Here is a 16,689-nt window from a genome sequence, read left to right as displayed (position 1 = left end):
AATGTTTTGGCTATGAATAACCCCGATATTACAGTATTTTAAAACGCAAATATAAATTTATTAACAAATTTAGCAAATAATAAAGTAAAAAATAAAATGTCGATAATCAAAAAATGCGAAGTGTTGGATATCGATATTTGTAACTGTATGTTTTTGACATCCCATGTTTTAAAAAGAGCTGGCAACGCCGACATTGTGCAACGCGAAAACGGCGAGAAATACGTATTAACCAGCATTTATTGGCGAAAATCGGCGGCAATTATGACGGTAAACAAACGCGACGCGGGTGCCACGCGACCGCGATGCTTCTTCGACATTTCCCTGGGCGGACTGGGCGTGGGCCGCATTGTTTTCGAGCTCTACAGCGATGTGGCGCCCAAGACGGCGGAGAATTTCCGCGCACTCTGCACGGGCGAAAAGGGATTGGGCCTGGTCACCGGCAAGAAGCTGCAGTACAAGGGCGTGATATTCCACCGGGTGGTCAAGGACTTCATGGTCCAGGCGGGCGACTTCTCTGCGGGAAACGGCACCGGCGGCGAGTCCATCTACGGCGGGACATTCGAGGGTGAGTTCTTCCGGTCACATACAGATATCTATGTATATATGTATGTATGTACATGCGTCTGCCGCAAAAATCAATACAGTGGGTATCTGATAAGAGGAACAGAAAACAGAACGGATTATACAGGATTTTAGAAGCCAAGATTCAGAGAGATTCAATTTACAAGTAAAAATGGAAAAAACTTTCAAACGTTTAAGAACGACACTTATTTTGGTAGTCATTATGCCTGATTGTATGATTCCTATTTGGGCCTTTTAAAAAGTTCCAACCAATTACCTCTAAACTACACTACAATAATCCACTTAGTTTAACAAGCTGCAAAGATTTAGAAAGAAGATCTGTGTAGAAAAGACTAGAAACCTTTTGATGTGCCCTTATTTTCATATGCACCAGCCAGAATGAACAAATACCCCATTTAAATGTCAAAAATAAATGCGCATTTCGCATCGTCGCTCAAGCGACTCAATTTAAATGTACATTTTGGCATATATTTCCATTAGAAGTATAAGGGAATGGTGCATACTCATTTACATGTTGATAATTATACGTCTGGGTGGAAAATGAGTAGAAAATGGGTCAAATATGCAAATAGAAGCGATTTTAGGCAACTCCAATTGCATGCGCATTAAAAAGTTGTTTAGAAGATTGAGGTTTTTGAGGTGCTCATCTAGGGCTTTTAAGCACCATGTGGAATTGGTTTAAGCAATCTTACTCCTCTTTCCAGATGAGAGCTTCGACAAGAAGCACGATCGTCCCTTCCTGCTGTCGATGGCCAACCGGGGCAAGAACACCAATGGCTCGCAGTTCTTTATGTAAGTGCTCTCAATGGAGGGCCGTAACCGGCTGGTCCGGACTAACGTGGCCGTAAATTTAGTTTCAGTTCTGTTTCAGGCACCGATAATTCAGCTAAAACTCTCTTCGCCTTCTTTTTGATCTATACTTAAACCTCTGTTGTTGTTCATTAATCTATTGCCATTTAGCCTTAGCCCGTGGGCAGTAAAGTGTGTGCTTGCGTCCCACTGACCAGCGGACAGATGCATCGCAATCTGTCCTCCATCGGCCGATGCACCGCCATCCACCATCCCCAGTGCATTTGGTCTGTGGGTCCAAAAACCAAGTGAAAGACGATGCAGCTCTTTCAGCTCCCTGGTCTTTGGTCTCTAAGTCTCCGGGCCTTGGTTCTCGTTCCTGGGTCTCAGTGTGTGTCTCTCTCTCTCGCTGTCGGCTCTTTGTGGATCTTTTGGCGGAATCTTGGTGTGGATCCTCCCGATGGATCTGCTAGATGACGATGTGCTGGCCATGGCCAGCTGCAGCGACTCTTGTGGTTGGTGGCTTGCCAAAATCCTGTGTGCCACCTCTGCCACCTACACCTAGAAACCTTTAAACTTTGTTGCACATGACATTGTCTCCACCTCAACCGACAACAACAACAACTGAACCAACAACACCGATTTCAACTACAACTGCCTACTGCAGCCCAACAACCAGTTAGCCAAAGTGTAAAGAATATTTTTCTCTTCTTCTGTTTCTCATTGTAGTACAACACAGCCTGCGCCACATTTGGACAAGTAAGTTAGCCCTAAGCACGTTAAAAGATCACTTTTCTGACGTCATGTTTCCTCGTTGCAGTATCCATGTTGTATTCGGCCAAGTTATATCGGGTCAGGAGTTGGTGCGACAATTGGAGGATTTGCCCGTCGATCGGAACTCTCGCCCGCTGCAGGATGCAGCCATTGCCAACTGTGGCGAACTAGTTAGACAGACAAAGGGTACGACTGTCATCCATTTTCACATACCTATTATACTTGACATGCCTTTCGTCACTTAGCCAAAAAGGAGAAGAAGCGAAAGAGGCGCTCCACGGCCACTGATGAGTCACAGAGCGAGGAAAGTGAGGCTGAGGCCAAGGCCGAGCGCAAGGACAAGAAGAAAAAACGCAGCCGCAAGGAGACAAAGTCCAGCGATAGCGAAGAGTATGTGATAGTGCAATAACTTGTATATATTCGGTTTATAGTTTTTATTTTGTAATTCGTTTCACATTTGTATAGCGATGAAGCAACCCGTGGCAACGGAAAGCATGACCAGAATCCGCAGGATGATGACGAGGATCGCGAAGAAGGCGAGCTGCATCCGTTGGTCACGATTACAAAGATAGATCCTAACGAGATACCAGAGGTAGGTGAACTGGATTCTCTTTTTCTATTATTGCATATCCATATTCTTGTATCCTTTTGTATTCAGGTATCGAACAAATTCCTAATGCGCGCAGAGCGATCAAAGTCGCGAGATCGCGAGGACCGTGGAGCACGTGGACAGGAACGCGATCGAGGCAGGGATCAGGAGAGAGAGCGCAATCGTAACCACTTCGGTTGGTCAAAGAAACAGGCACCGCCCACATCGCGCAGCGGTCGCATTGTCAAAGGTCGTGGAGTGTTTGTGAGTATAGAACGAAAACTACTTGTAATTTTATAAACAATTTCTAATATGAACAACTTTACAGCGCTTTCGCACCCCGTCGCGTAGTCGTTCGCGAAGCACAACGCCGCCTCACTGGAAACACGCCCAGAAGCGCACCATCAAGTTGTCCGACTTGGAGCGCATCGAGGAGGAGAGCAAGATGCGCGAGGAGGAGGTGAAGCGTCGCGAGCACGAGAGGAAGCGTCGCCACGAGGAGGCCACGAAGAATCCCAAGCAGTCGTTTTTCGAGCTATCCCATGCCAGCACGTACGGTGGTAAAGTAACTCCGGATAGGTTCTCTCCAGAGCACAAAACCAAGTCAAAGGACACCGGTGATCGCGGTAAAGCCAAGGAGAGAGAAAAAGCCAGCGAGAAGGATAAAGCGAAGGAAGTGACACCTGTCAAGCGCCGCAAGTCCATGGACATGAACGCCTTGGACTACGAGCAGCAGACAGAAAGCGAAGCCGAGTCCGAAGACGAGGAACAGTTGAAGGTGAAACCACCAACCAAGCAGGATATCAAAGTGGAGTCATCGACCAGCAAGGATCGCAACGCTAAACGCGATGAGCGCAAGCCCGAGGACAAAGCCAAGCCAAAGCGCAGTCGCTCCCGGAGCCCTCGTCGCCAGTCCCCTGCACGTCGTCAGCAGCGTTCGCCCGCCCGACGTCCTGGCCAAAACATTAACCAATCCAATCAAAATCAGTTTAATCGTGGCAATCGCCGTAATCCGTTCGCAGACAGGGATCGCCGCCGTCGCTCGCGCTCCCAGGATAATGAGTACCGCAATCGTTTCCCCCTCTCGCCAATCAGAGGACGAGGCTCGCCCAGTGGCGACCGCCGGAGGCAGCAGCGTTCCCGCAGTCAGAACCGTAGGCAGGATTCACCCAGCCAGAGGCGTCAGCTGTCGCCGGGCAGAAAACGTCAGGATTCGCCGGGTAGGAAGCGTCCAAACTCAACGGACAGAAAGCGACGAGACTCGCCTGAAAGAAAGCGAGAGGATTCGAACGACAGGAAGCGAGAGGCTTCTCCCAACTGGAAGCGTGAGGATTCACCTGGACGGAAGCGCAAGGACTCCGCCAACAGAAAAAGGGAGGATTCCCAAGATAAAAAGATACAGGACAGCAACAAACCGGAGGATTCTGCGGGAAAGAAACGGGATGATAGCCCGAGCAAGAAGCGAAAGGATTCTGACAAGAAGCGTCAGGACTCTCCTGTGAAAAGACAAGAATCGCCTGGCAGAAAGCGTCAGGACTCGCAAGACAAAAAGCGGCCAGATTCGCCAGGCAGAAAACAGGATTCTCCTGCCAAAAAACGAGCGGAGTCCGCCGACAAAAAGCAACAAGACTCTGTTGCCAAAAGACACGAATCACCAGGCAGAAGGCGTAAGGACTCGCCGGAAAGAAAACGCAGGGACTCGCCTGACAGAAGGCGCAAGGATTCACCGCCCAGACGACGCCAGGAATCCTCCGGCAGAAGGCGTCAGGACTCCGATGGCAGAAGGCGCCGCGAATCATCCGGCAACCGACGCAGTCGCAGCCGCGGACGCCGGCACAGCTCGTCGCGCAGTCGCAGTCCCTCAACTAGTCGCTCCCGCCGCCGCCGCTCGCGCAGCCCGCTGCCCAAGCTCACCTCCGCGCTGCCCATGAGCGAGGAACGCGAGAAGGCGGCCCGCGAGAAGATGCAGAAGCGTGCGGAGGCCGCGCTGCTGATGAAGGAGCACATGCGCAACGAGATCGCCAAGGAGGAGGAACGGCGCCTGGAGAAGCAGCGCCAGGACGACATGGAGAAGGAGCGCACCACCCGCGAACTCAACGAACTGGAGCGCCTCAAGGCCGAGACGCTCAGAAAGCTGCAGGACGAGGAACGTGTGGATTCCGTGGGCCCGGAAGCGGTTGCTGCCACCGGAAGTGAGGCCAAAACCGATGCCACCAGCACCAGCGCCAGCACCAGGAGCAAACGCGAGTCCAGCACGGAGGATCGGCATCGCGACAAGAAGCGCAAGCACAAGAAGTCCAAGAAGTCCTCGGCGCGATCCGATTCCGATTAATCAAAATCAAACTAATCCTAGACCGTAGTTGACACCCCTAAACAGCGACAGACCTGGTCATGTTCCACCAATTTCAGGCCTCCCTCGAAATTGCAATTGTAAAAATCGCGACCCCCAAGTTTTTGTAGCTAAGTCCGTTTAATAAAGCTAAACGTCACTGTACTGATCGAATGTCCTTTTATTTATTTATTTTTTTATTAGTAGTATTACTAGCTACGAAGCTACCGTCTACGTACATTTATTTTATACCTTTTTTGGAACTTGCAAAGATTGATACATATTTTGGTTTTCCCAACAAACTAACACTTTTAAACGTGTTATATTTATAAACTATAAATCTGAATATTATTAAATTGTTTATTGATATGATTTTTAGTACTGGTACATATAATTTATAAAAGACAATAATTTAAAATATTTATTTTTACTATCCCAAAGCCCTGGAAAAAATGCAGCCGTGTTTCGCACCTAGCCAAGCCATACGCCAAGGTGGTGAGCTCGGATACTCGCTTAGTGCAGCCCATACAAAACGTGCCAGTGCCATTTGCTTGGCAGCACTCTTTTAGGAAGGTTCAGGCACTAGGTGGCGCCACTTCTACGAGGACTTAAAGGACATTTATGTTTCTCTATTTTGTGATTTCTTGCAAGGCCTTCTTTCGCGCTAATTGATTAAATATTGCGTAGGAACAATATGTATTAACTAATTGCTGATGTCTTTAAAATATATACTTTTTATACATATTTAATATATATTTTAAATTTCCTTTTGTACCATCTGCAATCAGAGAGCTTTCCAACATAATCCATCCACCACACAAATCCAAAGAGTTGCAAAGCAAAGTGTAATTGTTGAACAAATTACGCTCTGCAATATATTTTTAATTTCCGAGCAGATTTGTCGGAATTGCAATTTTCTTACTTGTTTAAACGCTCTAATTGCCAAGGGAACTTGCATAAACACTCGTATATCCTCTGACCAAATTGCCCAGTGTTTGCCTAATATTCTTATATTTTATGTGCATTTCTTTCGGACCGAAGACGACCCTTTGGTTTCGAGAGACAAACAATGGCGAAGGAAGAAAAATAACAAAACTGCAAGTTCAACTTTTGGGCTGTGGGTTGTGTTGTGGCTGTCGTTGCAAGCTGCAGGTGCAGCATTCCACAGCAAGAAAATGTGCCATAAAATGCAATATCTCGAAGGGAGTATATTATGCACATGGAATGTTACAAAAATGCATAGGACCGGAAAATCAATGAACAAAGTGTTACATATTTTTAGACACTTTTATAACAAAAGATTTTCGATTGCTTTCTTCTTTAGTTTAAAAGGATGTAAATTTGAACGTAAAAATCTTTATTTGTAAATCCGATTCAATTTTATTGATTAATTTCATTTAACAATAGAGGCGCACACATTTCGGCCTGGCATTTTGTTGGTTTTTCCTTGTGTGTCGGTAGTTTTTCCTCTTGTAGCTCGTGCGTTGCAAGTTGCTGGTGTTGTTGTTGCGCCTAGGTGGTTGCTGGTTGCAAGTGCCACTGACAAACACAGCTGTCGAGTGCGGCGCTTAAATGGCAAGTAAACTGCAGCCGAGCGTTTGCTTTGCTAATTTTGCAGGCATTCAGCCTTTCCAGCCTTTGGAGCCTTTTCTCTAGTGCCACACCTACTTGGCCCGCCCTCGCCTCCGCCCCCTCCGACAATTGTGTGGGCGTGGCTGTGCACTTGCTGCTTATTATTTGCACTCGGCAAGGCCAACAGCATAATAAATTGGGCGACAGGAGGAGGCGGTTTGCTCGGTTTGGTCGGTTCTGGTGTCGGGGTGAATCGGAAAATCTTTTATTCATGAATGCCGCCCCCAGCCACCCACTGCGTCCATAAAAATTGCACAATTTGAAGCGCTTTTCCCACTTTCCCCACGAGCCGCTTAGTCTGAGACGTATGTCCCCTAAAAAAAAAAAACGAAGACGAGGCGCCCAAGAAAGGAATTTACGCGCCTCGAGCGGCTCTCTCAAGGATTTCGGCAATGGCTCTCCTGGAGTCCTGCCCCACCCACTTCTGGCTGCAGGCGATAGTTGCATAAATCATAAAAGCCCCACTTGTTGTTGTCCTTGCACCCACCCTCCTGCCCAACCCCCACCCCCCCCCAACCTTCCCTCGCTTTACTGGCAGGACTTTACGACACTTAAGTAACGCAAGTGGGCGGCGTGAGTGTCGCCAAATGTCTGAATTTGATTGCACGGCCACAACAGCGACTCAAGAGGTGCCACTCCCACTCCCACTTCCACTCCCACTTCCACTTCCAGTGCCCATCTCCATCACCATCTGCTTTACAAGGATAAAGGATTCAACTCCCCGCGAAGAACTTGGCGCATTTATTTATGAAGGTCTAAAGGTCTACCGAAATCCTTCTCCGCCCGCCGATTTCGTTCTTCAAATTCTATTACCGGAATATTTGAGTGAAAGAGCAGCGATGCTGCAGGAAAATGTTCTGGTAAAGTGGATAAAACTTCAACAGGTTGGTTTGCCTAACCAAAATAGTGGATTTGTGACCACAACACTGGCTTTCAGCAACAACAAACTACTGCCAAAAATGCCATTTACTTCGAGTTATAACAACGTTAGTTTCTAAAAATATATTACCTTTTCAATACTGAAGTAAAGTTGTTTCTAGGCAGTAAGTGGCTGTAAGTGCTGCTCATGCATCAATGTATGCTTTTGAAAACATGTTTCAAAACTAAGAAAATCCTCGAAAACCGCTTAATGCAAGTGCTCGATTGGCCACCTGCCACCAGCGAACAAGTGGCGCCCAACGAGCACCACACTCGCCGCCATTTGAGGAGGGCCACGCACTTAATTTATGACTCGCCGTGCAATAATTCAAAGTCATAGGCCTCCAGAGGCCATTCAGGGAGCACTCGGCCACTCATTCGCTCAAGGGGCTCCTAGAGGGGGCTTCTAGGGGGGGGGCATCTGGAGGGGGGCATCTGGAGGGGTTGTTGGCCAGGCTGTTAGCCGGGCTTATGGCAACACCTCGCTCTGCGGCGGCATTTTGCGGAGGAATTTTTAATTAAAATATTAAAGCATCGGCTGGCTGGCTGGCTGTGAGGTGTGTTTTTAATCTTGAAAATTGTTTTAATTGTTATTTAGGATTTGTTGCCGATGCTTGTTGTTTGTGCCCATCTTGTTTGTGGTGCAATTTATGTGCGCCTAATTAGAACAGACACAGCCGCGGTGTCAGAGGTTCCCGCTTCCCTGCTCCACATCCACCTCCTCTCCATTTCTTGTTTTTCTGTTTTCCCGCCTTACACAAAAGCCGCTTCATAATTACCATATTTTCAAATTACCATTGGCCAGGCCAGGCCAGGGCCATGGCCGCCATTTTCCTTCGGGCCCGCGGCCATAAAAGCTAATTGTATGCGTGCGTGGCTCGGGAGGAGGGTGTGTGGTGGGGTGGGGAAAGGTAAATCCTTGGCATGTTGTTTCCCCGGTGATTTATATTTAATTGTTGTCATTATGGTCATCAGAAAGCGTGTGAAGTTCCTGCAGGACCTGGCGGCACTCTAGCACTGTCCTGGGATGATGGAGTGCCCCAGCTGCTGGCGGGAATTCTTCCTTCGAGTGTTGCCTGGGTCAACACGCTGACAGATGTCTAATTGCTGGCCAAAGTTTTCCCACAGCGATCTCTCTCTTTCTGAGCACTTTCCGCTCTCTTAGCATTTGGCAAAGAGTAGCTTCGTGCGGCGGAATGATGGCATTGGAACAGGACATCCGCGGCGCATGACTTGCAACCATTTCCTTTATTCCGTGCGGACGCGCTTGGCCATCGTTTGTGGCGCCTCGTTTCAGTTGCGGCCCGTCGATGGCTCCACTTGGTCGTTGGGGGACTGCTGTTGGTTGTGGGCTGCGGCTGGAGCGTGAGTTTAATCGAATTTGAGCAGAATATTCGATATTGATATTCATTAAATGCAATTCAATTAAATTCGGCTCTGATTGGGTCTTGGCCGAATTATTCTCACACGAGGCCGTGTGTCTCATTGGAGTGACGCAGACGTAATTGAATAGTTGTGGATTTGATTATGCAATTGTGCCCCTCAAGTGGGCAAAGCGGACAGTCAATTTGCCGCTGGCCATAGGAGTTCATCAGCATTCCGACCACCGGCAGAGCAATAAATAATTTTAATTATTCATAAAATAAAAGCGAACACTTATTTGCCTGATTAATACAATTTCCCCCCGTTGCGTTCCAGCGTCCTCTCTCGTCCTGCCACAAATGAAATTAAACATTTTTTTTCTTTATCGCGATCTGGATGCAAACGATGTTGAGCGATGTTGAATGAAATCATCAGCACGAACAGCACGAGAGCTGTATTCATTAGTTGCATTAATTCAATATGACATCCCGTTTGCCATTTGTTTTGATGTCTCCCCTTAATCAACCCGCCAGCGATTGTATTTTAAATGATTATTAATTTAAATGCGTTTTATAGCTCCTCATGCGTAGCTTTTACCCTATCGAAAGATACAAAAAGTCTGCGAGAGGCGGCACTTTTAAATACGCCACTATCTGATTGCTAACTCCATAGCTGGAAAGCGGATACTTTCGCTTTAATGAACATTAAAAGCTATTAAATAACTAAGAAAATATATGCATTTGAATAAGTTTATTACTGTAAACGTAGCTGTTTCTAAGCTAGAATTTCCATTTATTAGTATATTATCCAACTTTTTATTTCACTTTTCCTGTAGTTCATAGAGTATCTTGAAAAGAGGCGTATTGCATGTTGCCCATTTTTAATTGACTTATAGCATAGTTGTGGCCATAGTTGTTGCAATTATTTACAAGCGTTTGTTATTAATGAAGCATGGCAATCGGAAAAATGACTGGCGTTAATGTAATTTCCCGATTTTAACAGTTGCATCCAGCTTTTGCAAATTAGCTCAGCAAAAAAGAAAAGCGGTAAGCGGGGAAAAAAAGTAAAAAAAATAAACCATTTACAATGGGGTTCGAGGCGATGGATGGCCTGTTTTCCCACGAAAATGGGTTTTTCTCGATGGGGATGGGGAGAAAAACAAATTACTTGGAACTTGTTTGTTTTGCAAAAATACTTCCCCATTTGCGATTGGGTTGCGGGCCCAGACAATGAGTGCCTCGAGATGAAAATAGGGCTTCGTCATTTGCAAATTCGACAGTTTTCCTCGAGCGTATCAAATCAAGCCACAAACAGCGGCGCACAACCGCACTTACAGGTATCGAAAGTCGAGTATCCTGCGGCGATGGGGTCCTTCGGGGAGCCCGACCAGCAATATATTCCAATAAATATGAGACGGGAAATAAAATATCTCTCATTAAATGATGACAGAAGCAAATATGAAAACACGCTCGGGGCGGAAAATCATCCACCAAGTAGGAGTAGATGCTGGTGCTTGGTAACGAAAACCAACCAAGATACGCAGCTCATTCGTGGGGGAGAATGGACCTGGTTGGGGCATTAATTACAACTGTCTAAGTACGATTCTGGATGGCCCCACAACAAAGGTGGAAATGTGGAAATTTGGGGGTGGAAGGGGGAAGAAGGCCAGGCATGGGGAAAGCACTTGAGCTAAACAAATATTTAAGTTGATTGGGCGGGCGGCGCCAGCGAGCAAATGCAAAAAGTTTCCACTCAAGGAGTTCACCAAATTCGCATAAATTCAATGCGTGCCAGGGCAGCCGTGAACTTTTTAATGTATTTTAAAACACTTTCCACTAAACATTTTAAGCAAACTGCTTCCCCAGGCCTTCACTTCGCTTTAGTCGCACTCGTCGCACTCGTCGCCATCCCGTCCCCTGCCAAGTTGACTTCCTGCGAGAGCGGCAAAGTTTTCGCCCCTCCGGAGTTGCAGGCAAAATCCCACGGAGGCTGAAATCAAGTATTTCATTTTGGATTCAACTGCTGTCCGGGCAGTGCAACAACTAAATGGCAAAGTATTTCAGCGCTCAGGCAGCAGGCGGCCCAGCACCAAGTTGGGGATACCCAGTTACCCTATTACCCTGCTACCCTGTTGTCCACGTAACTTTAGTTCCATTCGAACTATATTTCCACCTCGAAACAAATGAACTGATAAGTGTTGAGGCGGCAGCCGAGAAACAATAGTTATCAAGTGACTGTGGCTCAAGTATTATAATTCCTGCGAGTTCTTAAGTCGAATATTTCACGCCTGCCCCGAAAAGGAAATCCGAGTTTCGTCGAGAGCTGGCTGCCATGGATACAGTGGAGCATTCGACCAGTCGACCAGTCGAGGAGTCGAGCAGCATCAACGTGGTAATAACAATGCCAGGAATAAGAAAAAGTTCTTGAACACTTTTCGGCCACCCCCCCAGATGGTTTTCCATTTCCCTCTTCTGTCAGCTGCCAGCCAACCAGCCAGCCAGCCAGCCAGGCGAGTTTTCCAGCAAGTTTTGCTTTACCGAAAATATATAAACTCCATTTTCCATTTTCGTGGGCTTCGTGGTGCCCTGGTCAGTGTGTCAATGTTTGTTTTATGTGCCTAGGCCGAAACTTATTCCTTTCCCAGTGGATTGCCATTGCCTGTGGTGCTGGTGGTGGTGGCTCTGTTTTCAATCTAAGAGGTAAGAACTCGTAATTAATTACTCCGTCTGACGACGGTTAATAATTGAGTAAATAGAATCGGACCTCTGCCACACTACGGCATTCACGACACTCACGACATTCAAGACATTCACACATTCGAATGCATAATGCTGCAAAAGTCGCTGCAAAATCTGTGGCATTTGTACTGAACTCAATTTGTGTGTGCTTTATGACTCCACTTAGGCCTTAGCCCAGGTCTTAAGCTGCCAGCATGTAATTGCATTAATTTATTTTGCCCATCTAAATTCTCCGACCAAACGATGGCCAAACTTTGCCAGTTGGCCAGCTGGCCAGCTGCTGTGATTCTTGACCACGACAACAATACCGATACGATAGAGCCGGTAAAAGTCTCGAGCTTAGCAGTAATTAAAACCCTGAAATGTTAGACGAATCCCAAAACAGCAGCATGCAACTCGGATCTGCAGGATGCGAGCGGCAGGCAAAAGTTTTCACATTTGAAATGCAGCTAGGATTTGTTTTAGTTTTTGCTTAGCATTGCTGCCAAATATTTGCAGTGGCTCAGAGATTTGCCGCTTGCAACACCACAGGCCTGGTTGCAATTGGAATTTGCTTTTAATTGTTTTTAATTAAGTATAATTTATTGTGCAAACATCAGAGGGCCAAGATTTGTATGCTGATGCATTCAAAATTCCCCACTCAGCCAGACACTTTTGCAACCGCCACTTCATTTGCCAGCTCGCACATGCAGAAGGTCCTGCCACTCGAATTTAAATAATAGATACCATTTTGGGTTGCTCGCTTTAATGGCTTATTGATTTTACTTAGCCGCTAATGAGCAGTGACCTCCAGTGAGCTTTCCCATTTCCCATTTCCCATTAACCAGGACTCAATCACTTTTCACTACTCACCCAGCTCGACATGCTGACGGACAAGTTCCTTCGACTGCAGTCCGTCTTCTTTCGGCTTCTCGGACTGGAATTGTTGCACGAACAGGATGCTGGCCATCGATATCCTTGGCGCAGCATCTGCTGCATCCTCTCGGTGGCCAGCTTCTTGCCACTGACCATCGCCTTTGGCCTGCAGAACATCCAAAACGTGGAGCAATTAACCGACTCACTCTGCTCGGTGCTGGTGGATTTGCTGGCCCTCTGCAAAATCGGTGTGTTCCTTTGGCTCTACAAGGACTTTAGGTTCCTGATACGGCAGTTCTATTGTGTTTTGCAAACGGGTAAGCCAGCTGTTGTTAAAATACGGAGACAATAGTATGTAGCTTGAATGAAATGTATGTTTGCAACTCTATTTTCGGTTCATGTTTCTCAGAAACTCACTGCCTTGTTGGTGAAACGATAGTATCCAGGGAAAGTCGCCGGGATCAGTTCATTAGTGCTATATATGCCTACTGTTTCATTACGGCTGGTCTCTCGGCCTGTCTGATGTCTCCTCTGGCCATGCTGATCAGCTACCAACGCACAGGTGAATTGCAGCCGGACTTTCCCTTTCCCAGTGTGTAAGTAAAAGGAGTCCATAATAACCAGAATAATAGCCAACTTTTTCTACAGTTATCCCTGGGACAATAAGAAGCTGTCCAATTACCTAATTTCCTATTTGTGGAATGCGAGTGCTGCCCTGGGCGTGGCACTGCCCACCGTTTGTGTGGACACCCTCTTCTGTTCTCTGAGCCATCATCTCTGTGCCCTGTTCCAGATTGCCAGGCACAAGATGATGCACTTTGAGGGCCGCAATGCTGAGGAGACTCGTGAGAACTTAAGGCACGTGTTTCAACTATATGAGATGTGCTTGGAGCTGGGCCATTCCTTAAACGCGTACTTCAGACCGCTCATCTTCGCCCAGTTTGTGGCAGCCTCGCTGCACTTGTGTGTGCTGTGCTACCAACTATCTGCCAATATCCTGCAGCCAGCCTTGCTGTTCTATGCCGCATTCACGGCTGCGATTGTTGGCCAGGTGTCCATCTACTGTTTCTGCGGCTCGAGCGTCCACTCGGAGTCTCAGCTTTTTGGCCAGGCCATCTACGAGTCCAGCTGGCTGCATTTGCTGCAGGAAAACCCGCTGCTTGTAAGCTCCCTAAAAATCGCCATGATGCGATCGAGTTTGGGCTGTCCCATCGATGGCTTCTTCTTCGCGGCCAATCGAGAGACGCTTATCAGGGTAAGAAAAGCATCAAAGAGTTTAGAAATCGCTTATAAAAAAGTCCAAAAGTATGCAGCATAATGCTTAAAATCGAAGAGCACTGCACACTTTGGGGCACCTTCAATGAATGATTAATCTATACTATTAATTACTTACTTTCAACTACATAGTTTATTTATTAATTGCATTTCCTTTTCCACCGATTACTTCACAGATTGTGCGCTCTGCCATATCCTATGTAACGCTACTCAGATCCCTGGCCTAGCTGAACAGCCCGGGTTTCATTATTCAGGGAGTGGCGCTGGTTTGGTTTAAGTCCGGAAATATTTACAATTATGCTTTAAGCCGGTGTTGTTACAGCCAGTTGGCTAATTAAGCCATGTTAATGGCAATAACTGCTATGTGTGGCAAACCAGTGCCTGGGCCTGTTAATGCCTTTTGCATTATTGGCCTTGCTTGCAACCCCGTCAGGACATTGAACGCACGTATACGTAATATTTGCTGTCGCCCTCTTGTCCGCCGTTGTAATTTGCTCTTGTTGTTTTTGTGTGCGCTTTTTGTTGTCCTTTTTTAATGTTTTTTTTTTGTTGTTGTGTGTGCCATCCTCGCACAACATTGCGGTTGTCTGCACGTGCTCGACCAACGATTATGTATAAAAGTGTGACATGGTCAAAGGATTTGGCCGATTTAACTTTGTTTTGGCCGATAGACAGGCGGGGCCCGACACCCCCCCTCCGCCCACCGAGTGTGTGATCCCGTGATCCCGTGTGTGTGTGGGTGTGTGTGGAGGCTGCACGTGAGTGCGGTTGGGAAAAAGCCAATTGCAGTTACCGGGATTTCAGCGCATCCGCCGGCGGCGCTTTACTCATAAACTGCACGCAACACGGCGGCTTAAGTTTAGCCGATTTTGTAATTTGTTTGTAGCCACAATGCGTTTGCTGACAGGCTCTACTGTACACGCAGCGAAAAAGGTTACAAAAGCGTATCAAATTGTTAATAAAGTTAAGTGTAGATATACTATTATTTTATTTAAGTATTGAATAAATTGGAAGTTTACCAAATGACAAGAGGAACTTAAAACTTACTTGAAAGAATTTATTGCATCCCTTTTTAATTTTATTCAAGCTGCTTTTAAGCCAAGCTCTTTGTATCTATGGCAACTTATAAATACATCATTACTGATGCTATTTTTGTTTGATTTCTCCCTGTGTAATTACAACAGCATCGATCTTACAAGCCGTAATGAGTGAATGGCCCATCTGGTTTATGATTCATTTGCTGATTATGTGCGCACTCCTCTGAACTTTTGCTCGATTGACAAAACTGTGTGTAATTGCTGGTGTTAGCCCCTTTCCCCTTTCCCCCGGGACAACGACGATGTCTGGTCGGTGCTCAGAGTTGGCCAGGAAAGGCGAGGCAGAGGGACAGACAAACAAAATCAAAGACAGTCAACACTTTTGGCCGGAGCGAAAGTGGCGAAAATATACCCCGAGGGCATTGGACTATCTCACTGGCGATGTGGCGATGTGGGTTCGTCGTCCGTGTCCTTTCTGCAGTCCTCTAGTTGCCAGTTGTCTGTGTTTCTGCCTCTTTCTCTGTCTTCGATTCTCCGGCTGTGTCCTTTGGCGTGTCGTGTGGCGCTTTGTGGCCCATTGAGGCAAATAGTTTCGGTTTAGTCCAATAATGATGCTATTGCAACAGAGCTTTCCCCGCCCGTCTCTCGCTCACTCCATCAGCACGAGAGTGTGTGTGTGGGTGTGTGTGTGTGTGTGTGGGTGGGTGGAAGGTCGGTGGGTGGGCTTCCGTCCACTTTCATTCAATTGACGCTCTCCCAGTTGAAATGCCATAATAAATTCAATTGTGCCAGTGAGGCCCCCGGCGCCTGTCACTTTGTGTCAGCCCAGATCGGTTACAGCCTCCGCTTTCCCTTTATTTCCCTTTATTTAGCCCTCATCATTTATTATTTTTTGGTTTCTAACATTGTCATAACATTCTCATTCATTCCCTTTACTTCCTTTTGCTGCTTTTGCCGACCTCCTTGCTCGCCTTTTGCGAATGAAATTCTTCCCTTTTAATTTGCCAATTAATTGAATCAATCGTTCGCACTTCCTTCCGTCCTCTGCTCTTTTTTTTGTGGGCCATTTTCGGGCCGCCTTTCTTTTGGCATTTTAATGCCGCTAATTTATGTGGTCAATTGTTTTTAGTTTTAACGAGCATTCCGGCCATTTTTTATGGCCAAATGACCGCTTACATTTTCCGCCTTGCACTGTGTCGAAGTTGATTTTATATATATATAACTGCTGAAATAACTTGCAATTATTTCGGTGTGCACACATGACTTTAAGCCAAGTTCAGGTCCGGGTTGTACCCTCAATTAGAGCATAAATATCAACTACTGCGTATACGACCCGTACACCGCTCGCTTGCCATTGTGCATATATGTATGTATGCGTATATGTGCGAGTATATGAAAAGCAAATGAATTCATTTATGTAGATTGCCTGGTAAACGGCCGAAACGAAAATAGTTTGAATGGCTGTCGGCCAGCTAGATGAAGCCATCTTGAGGCGTCCGACGGCACATCAGCATGGCGAGTTTTAAATTTCTGCCGTGCAGGATGCACACAACACACAACGCACAACGCACAACACACAACACACAAAGGTGGGCCAACGACTTTTTGTCGAATGCAGCAGAAGAGCTCGGCATTGTGCACGAAATTGTTATAAAGAGCTAACCGGATATTTTCGGAATTTTTAATTAATTCGTCTGCACTGGCCCCCCGACTTACCGATACATGTATACACATTGCTGACTACCTATCTACACACACACACACACACACACACTGGAGCTGTTGTCCGGTGCTGAGCTGTCCTTGCGC

General features: G+C 46.6%; 2 protein-coding genes across 2 annotated transcripts; both read left to right on the top strand.

The window, feature by feature from the left end:
- The first annotated feature begins 163 nt into the window (after nt 1-163).
- LOC122620592 (peptidyl-prolyl cis-trans isomerase G) lies at nt 164-5,237 on the top strand. The gene is made up of 8 exons (XM_043798129.1): nt 164-565; nt 1,287-1,374; nt 2,101-2,130; nt 2,192-2,331; nt 2,391-2,535; nt 2,611-2,737; nt 2,804-2,998; nt 3,063-5,237. The coding sequence occupies exons 1-8, from the start codon at nt 262-264 to the stop codon at nt 5,064-5,066; spliced, it is 3,033 nt and encodes a 1,010-aa protein (XP_043654064.1). The 5' UTR covers nt 164-261; the 3' UTR covers nt 5,067-5,237.
- Nucleotides 5,238-12,575: 7,338 nt separating this feature from the next.
- LOC122621540 (putative odorant receptor 98b) lies at nt 12,576-14,070 on the top strand. The gene is made up of 4 exons (XM_043799437.1): nt 12,576-12,885; nt 12,978-13,164; nt 13,217-13,823; nt 14,020-14,070. Exons 1-4 carry the CDS (start codon nt 12,576-12,578, stop codon nt 14,068-14,070), a joined length of 1,155 nt encoding a protein of 384 aa, XP_043655372.1.
- The last annotated feature ends 2,619 nt before the right edge of the window (nt 14,071-16,689 follow it).

Source organism: Drosophila teissieri, chromosome 3R, assembly GCF_016746235.2.
Source record: "Drosophila teissieri strain GT53w chromosome 3R, Prin_Dtei_1.1, whole genome shotgun sequence".
Lineage (NCBI taxonomy): Eukaryota > Metazoa > Arthropoda > Insecta > Diptera > Drosophilidae > Drosophila > Drosophila teissieri.
This window is presented reverse-complemented; position numbering and strand designations above follow the sequence as displayed.